Below are 7,167 nucleotides of genomic sequence, written 5' to 3' on the forward strand. Positions count from 1 at the left end.
CATTACAAGTGCGTAAAATACAAAAGCAAACGTTACACGGAATGAAGTAATAGTGACAAGCGTGAGCAAACAAAATACAAAACAGCGCCACCTGTGGGATATTACAGAAGGGGAAAAAAAAAAAAGTTACATGTGTGCAGGTTACAAACGGCGTACAAAGTACATGTAGCGGGATAATACTGCAATAAATTGGGTATCACGCAATGCCATGCAACATGCTGCTTACGTTATGGTGCACTAGGAATAGTGGCACTTGTGCAAGTATCTATAGACACCAGAATGTATGAGGTAGCAAACACAATGTTACATGTGAAAAAATAACGTGTGCATGTTACAACAGAGTCCCGAGCACATGTAGAAGGCTAATAATGTCATAAATGGTAGAACCTTTAGTAAGAGCAGAATTTCCTAGTCAGTTTTGAAGGCCTATGCAGGGTGTTTCAATTGGTTGCTTTTTACTTCAATATTATATACACGCCTAAGTCGTTGGATGTTTATTTTATGCAGCCACCCATAAGTAAGCACTAATACTCGTGTGTTGATCTTCATGGTGTGATATGTGTTTTTCTATAATGTATTTACCTGTAACGTTGTGTTTATGAGGTGTGTTTTAAAGCATCCCTGTTCTTTTTTTAATTTTTTTTATTTTGCATTTTATATATTTACCACTAGCCACAAGACCTGGCTGTATTAACCCTCACAGACTAGGACCTGCCTGTATTACCCCTCGTAGACTCGGACCTGCCTGTATTAACCCTGACAGACTCGGACCTGGAGGAATTAATCTTCACAGACTCGCAAATGCAAACCATAGAGACAGGTATATGCACTTAGAGATTCTTACTTCCGCGTTACTGCACACCCTTGTATCTTAGAAGCCATGCATTCCTAATGTGTTCTCACATGTGTATACTTTTTATAGGTCTGACTCCCGAACTACAGAGGATTCTTGACGATCTGCAGCGCATACCCGTGGCTCAAGACGCGTCGCCGAGTGCACAGGCTAATCCCCTTCCTACAGGTAAATCAAAAGGGGGGGGGGGTTTTCAGAGGTTTAAGACCCGGGAGGAGGGCCTAGTACCCCCTAAAATAAAAGCAAGTGTGAACTATAGGAACGCACCTCAGCGGGGTCTGCTAAGGTCTGGCTTATACTACAACTGTGATTATTTTTTCTTTACAGGGCCCCCTGAGCCGCGCCAGGACATTGTGATTCTGCAAGAGTCGTCCCAACGTCCAAAAGAAACACCTGTGAAAAGGAAAGCTACAGCATCTAAAGATGGACCCGCGAAAAAGAAAGGATCTGGGAAAAGGCCTCTAAAAGGTGTGTTTTTACAAAAGGGTGTGAAACAAAAAAAGAACTCTCTGAGTTTTATTCTCTCAAAACCAAGGGGTCTCAGACAAGAGTACCAGGGTCCTGCGGCGGTCTCTCAAAATCAAGGGGGTCTCAGACTTAGAGTACCGGGGTCCTGCGGAGGGTAGTGTAAGCATCTTATACAAGATTCATGCGTGTTTCTAATATATATATTTTTTATTTTACATTTCTAGGAGCAGCTCAAAAGAACAGCGGAGCTGATACTCATAAGGCTAAGAGAGCTACGAAGCCATTGGCGGATATCACAAAGATCGTTCTGAACAAGGGTCCTACGGCGAAAGGTGTGAGTAGGCGTGTTCGCCAGGATAAACTCTGTTCTTATTACCGCCATATACACCAGCCAACAGGTACATCTCAGAAATGCAAAATCAAGCCCGCCACCAAACTGTTGAAGCCTTTTACAGGACTGCCTATTTTACCAGAGGGGGGTGTCAACCGTGGAGTAGGGCTCACAACCCCAGCCGCTGTAAAGCCCAGCTTGTGTAAAAAACCCTCAGCGGATCAGAAACCTCTCAAGGCCTCAAAGGGGAAGCTCATCACAACCAGGCCTGCCCTTAACAAAAAGCAGCTGAAACCCTTACCCCATACCGGGCCCATAAACCTCAAGAAGAAGGGCGGTTATATGTCCCAACAAGGTCCCTTAGACCTCAGCAAGAAACCTGTGGCTTCTGAACCCCCGACGCCTCCTGTAGATCTATCTTTAAAAAATGCTGTTAAGCAGGGGAGCGAACCCACTACCACGGGGCTCTCTAAGGACCCGTTGACAGCGACGCCTGTTGCGGGAACTTTGTTACAACCACAAGCCCCTAAAGTCAGCAGGCTTTCAAGAAAATATCTTAAGAATAAGCAGAGGTTAGATGCGGCAGAAGTAGAAACACCTGAGGACCCCTTAAGCACATCTGTTACACCTCAGACCTCTGATCCTCCTATGAAACCTTCGGGAGTTTCAAACAAACTAAAGAGTCATACAGAGGCGTGTCCCCGAGACCAAAACCTAAAAACTATGATAGTCGCCCCATCCGTTTTTAAGGACAAAGTGTCTGAAAAGGGTAGCCCCTTAGGTGGAACGGTAGACAGCCTTGAGGGAACATCAGAAGCAGCGTACGCGGGTCCTTCTAACACCAGCAATGGGGTTTTGCACAATAGGGCCTTAGCTTGTGGCGCTCTTGATTATTGCGACAGTCAATTAAACGCACCCCTTCTTATGTCCCCTATACCACCTCTGGGAGTTTACGACCCAACCAGCCCCGCGACATCCCCTGCAATGTACACTGCTGCTAGTACCGGGGAGGGCGAATGGTCCAATCAGAGTATGGAGGGGGTATTTAGTATGATCCCGTCCCCAGATGCCCCGGGGTGTTCGCACTGGGACCCTGTTTCCATGATCCCCCCAGGCCCGCAGTTACAGAATGGTGGGGGTTTTGAAGACACTATAGAGACCCCTGGCGCTGTAGAGGCTGCTACACACACAACACATGTATTCACCCCAAACCCTCCAAAATATGACTCTATAAATCCAAAGCCGGTACTAGATGCGTATGTAAAGGATATACAATTGGCTGTCAGAAAACTAAAACGCCAAGCGGTCACCGCAACCTTAAAATGGGGCTTGGGGGGTAGCTGTGACATATCCACGGCTGCGGCACAGCAGAAGATATTGCAAAGGGTTGACCTCTGTAAAAGAGTAATCCTCCAAACTTGTCAGGAAGCAGGATCAGACATAGGGACTATACAACCGTGACTAGGACGACGACAGCTCCTAAAGAAACGACAGGCCCCCGGTGTTAGTAAAATACACACCTCAAAATATACCCGTAAGGTACAAACCGCTCTAACAAAATCCCTTCGTTTCCTACGCTTACGTGGGCATAAAAAGTGCATAGAACAACGCAAACAGAGGCATGCTGTTTCAAAAGCCATGGCCGAGTCATATACCGCGATACCGGCCATACACCAGAACACAGGTTCGGGAGAGGCCATCCCCAGGGAAGGCGGGTTGAAGGGTTTTGATGTTAGAACACCAACACAACCCCAACCGGAACCCTTTGAGGCGTCTTTGCATGGCCCTATAACAGAGGCCTCAAGGAACACTCCACACATAGGGGCGGTACATACTGCACAGATAGGCAGGGGTCTGGCCCCTAGAAAAGCAGAGCCCCATAAAAAACAAAAGTGGGCCAATAGCGCTAAACAACGCCGTGGTTTAATCAGGAAGCTAAAGAAAGCCAGAATGTGTGCTACAAGACGCTTTAAAAGACAACAAGACCCACTACTAAACCGGGACCCTCAAAATGATACCGCAACAAGCTCCCCAGAAAGTCAACCCCCTCAAGATGAGGATTCAGAGATTGTCTTTTTAGAGAGCGTTAGAAGCTACAGGCGTAATGTGGAGAGATTTAGGGCCACCGAGCACTACGAAGAGTTTAGGTTTGCTAACCTACACCTAATAACGTCCACCGAACAAGGGGTTTTTGCTATACATCAGGCGGTGCAAGCGCTCATTGAAAGGTTGTTACGCGATGTGGGGCCCAATGATTTTTTCCAGCTACGTTTCCAGGGGCAGGGTTTTGATAGTCCGCTGTTCACCAGAAGGGCAGCGCGAGATGTGTTTGACGCCGTAGACTTTTTAGAAAACCTGGAGCGGCTTTTACAGAGCAATGCGGAACTAGTCGCCTTTGGCACTTTCAGAGTCGTAGCCCTCATTGTACGGGGTCGTGAGGGGGGTGTTTCACGCCCTTTAAAGAGCGTTCTATACAGCAAGATAATAGGTAAGAAGCAGCGCTGGCTGCTCGACTTTAACAATAATTCAACCAACACTTGTCTTGCGGCCAGCATCGCTGGGTTGTTGATGGGGTGCGACACCCCCGACGCTGTCATCCTGGCAAGAGCGTCTGAAGCCCATAAGGTTCTTGAAATACCTCCAGACCGTCTGGTTGGTTTTGGGGACATCAGTCTATTTGAAAACTATTTCTCGGTGACCGTGAAAGTTCTTTATCACAACGGCTCTTGGAAGTATTTTACAACCGGGACCCGTGTGGGGCACAAGACTGTATATGTCCTTCACCATGATAACCACTTTTACGGCATCTTGAACCTTAAAGGTTTTCTGGGCGCCCGATACGTGTGTACACATTGCGACCACATTTACAGCAACACGGAACGTCATCAGTGTGAAATGCATTGTAAGATGTGCCAGAGGGATGGTTGCGTCGAAGACGCTGTCCTGAAGGCGAAGTGTCGCACCTGTAAGATGTTTTGTCGCTCTCAAGACACCTGGGGCATTTCATACCCCTGCATTTGTGATCATCAGGCACATACCGGCCACACTCAAAACAATCCATTTTAGGGCTGCATCTAGCAGCTTTCCTATGGATGTTCAAACAGTCTTGAGAGCGACAAAACATCTTACAGGTGCGACACTTCGCCTTCAGGACAGCGTCTTCGACGCAACCATCCCTCTGGCACATCTTACAATGCATTTCACACTGATGACGTTCCGTGTTGCTGTAAATGTGGTCGCAATGTGTACACACGTATCGGGCGCCCAGAAAACCTTTAAGGTTCAAGATGCCGTAAAAGTGGTTATCATGGTGAAGGACATATACAGTCTTGTGCCCCACACGGGTCCCGGTTGTAAAATACTTCCAAGAGCCGTTGTGATAAAGAACTTTCAAGGTCACCGAGAAATAGTTTTCAAATAGACTGATGTCCCCAAAACCAACCAGACGGTCTGGAGGTATTTCAAGAACCTTATGGGCTTCAGACGCTCTTGCCAGGATGACAGCGTCGGGGGTGTCGCGCCCCATCAACAACCCAGCGATGCTGGCCGCAAGACAAGTGTTGGTTGAATTATTGTTAAAGTCGAGCAGCCAGTGCTGCTTCTTACCTATTATCTTGCTGTATAGAACGCTCTTTAAAGGGCGTGAAACACCCCCCTCACGACCCCGTACAATGAGGGCTACGACTCTGAAAGTGCCAAAGGCGACTAGTTCCGCATTGCTCTGTAAAAGCCGCTCCAGGTTTTCTAAAAAGTCTACGGCGTCAAACACATCTCGCGCTGCCCTTCTGGTGAACAGCGGACTATCAAAACCCTGCCCCTGGAAACGTAGCTGGAAAAAATCATTGGGCCCCACATCGCGTAACAACCTTTCAATGAGCGCTTGCACCGCCTGATGTATAGCAAAAACCCCTTGTTCGGTGGACGTTATTAGGTGTAGGTTAGCAAACCTAAACTCTTCGTAGTGCTCGGTGGCCCTAAATCTCTCCACATTACGCCTGTAGCTTCTAACGCTCTCTAAAAAGACAATCTCTGAATCCTCATCTTGAGGGGGTTGACTTTCTGGGGAGCTTGTTGCGGTATCATTTTGAGGGTCCCGGTTTAGTAGTGGGTCTTGTTGTCTTTTAAAGCGTCTTGTAGCACACATTCTGGCTTTCTTTAGCTTCCTGATTAAACCACGGCGTTGTTTAGCGCTATTGGCCCACTTTTGTTTTTTATGGGGCTCTGCTTTTCTAGGGGCCAGACCCCTGCCTATCTGTGCAGTATGTACCGCCCCTATGTGTGGAGTGTTCCTTGAGGCCTCTGTTATAGAGCCATGCAAAGACGCCTCAAAGGGTTCCGGTTGGGGTTGTGTTGGTGTTCTAACATCAAAACCCTTCAACCCGCCTTCCCTGGGGATGGCCTCTCCCGAACCTGTGTTCTGGTGTATGGCCGGTATCGCGGTATATGACTCGGCCATGGCTTTTGAAACAGCATGCCTCTGTTTGCGTTGTTCTATGCACTTTTTATGCCCACGTAAGCGTAGGAAACGAAGGGATTTTGTTAGAGCGGTTTGTACCTTACGGGTATATTTTGAGGTGTGTATTTTACTAACACCGGGGGCCTGTCGTTTCTTTAGGAGCTGTCGTCGTCCTAGTCACGGTTGTATAGTCCCTATGTCTGATCCTGCTTCCTGACAAGTTTGGAGGATTACTCTTTTACAGAGGTCAACCCTTTGCAATATCTTCTGCTGTGCCGCAGCCGTGGATATGTCACAGCTACCCCCCAAGCCCCATTTTAAGGTTGCGGTGACCGCTTGGCGTTTTAGTTTTCTGACAGCCAATTGTATATCCTTTACATACGCATCTAGTACCGGCTTTGGATTTATAGAGTCATATTTTGGAGGGTTTGGGGTGAATACATGTGTTGTGTGTGTAGCAGCCTCTACAGCGCCAGGGGTCTCTATAGTGTCTTCAAAACCCCCACCATTCTGTAACTGCGGGCCTGGGGGGATCATGGAAACAGGGTCCCAGTGCGAACACCCCGGGGCATCTGGGGACGGGATCATACTAAATACCCCCTCCATACTCTGATTGGACCATTCGCCCTCCCCGGTACTAGCAGCAGTGTACATTGCAGGGGATGTCGCGGGGCTGGTTGGGTCGTAAACTCCCAGAGGTGGTATAGGGGACATAAGAAGGGGTGCGTTTAATTGACTGTCGCAATAATCAAGAGCGCCACAAGCTAAGGCCCTATTGTGCAAAACCCCATTGCTGGTGTTAGAAGGACCCGCATACGCTGCTTCTGATGTTCCCTCAAGGCTGTCTACCGTTCCACCTAAGGGGCTACCCTTTTCAGACACTTTGTCCTTAAAAACGGATGGGGCGACTATCATAGTTTTTAGGTTTTGGTCTCGGGGACACGCCTCTGTATGACTCTTTAGTTTGTTTGAAACTCCCGAAGGTTTCATAGGAGGATCAGAGGTCTGAGGTGTAACAGATGTGCTTAAGGGGTTCTCAGGTGTTTCTACTTCTGCCGC

At 47.9% G+C, this 7,167-nt stretch overlaps 1 protein-coding gene across 1 annotated transcript; it reads right to left on the reverse strand.

The window, feature by feature from the left end:
- Positions 1-4,467: 4,467 nt before the first annotated feature.
- On the reverse strand, positions 4,468-5,796 carry LOC147708097 (uncharacterized). The gene has a single exon (XM_086925708.1). The coding sequence runs from the start codon at positions 5,794-5,796 to the stop codon at positions 4,468-4,470; it is 1,329 nt and encodes a 442-aa protein (XP_086781834.1).
- Between the last annotated feature and the right edge of the window lie 1,371 nt (positions 5,797-7,167).

This window comes from Lissotriton vulgaris, chromosome 6, assembly GCF_964263255.1.
Source record: "Lissotriton vulgaris chromosome 6, aLisVul1.2, whole genome shotgun sequence".
Classification (NCBI taxonomy): Eukaryota; Metazoa; Chordata; class Amphibia; order Caudata; family Salamandridae; genus Lissotriton; species Lissotriton vulgaris.

Excerpts from the sequence above, each read along its gene's own strand:
- LOC147708097 (XM_086925708.1), bottom strand. The coding sequence starts at position 5,796 with ATGTGTGCTACAAGACGCTTTAAAAGACAACAAGACCCACTACTAAAC.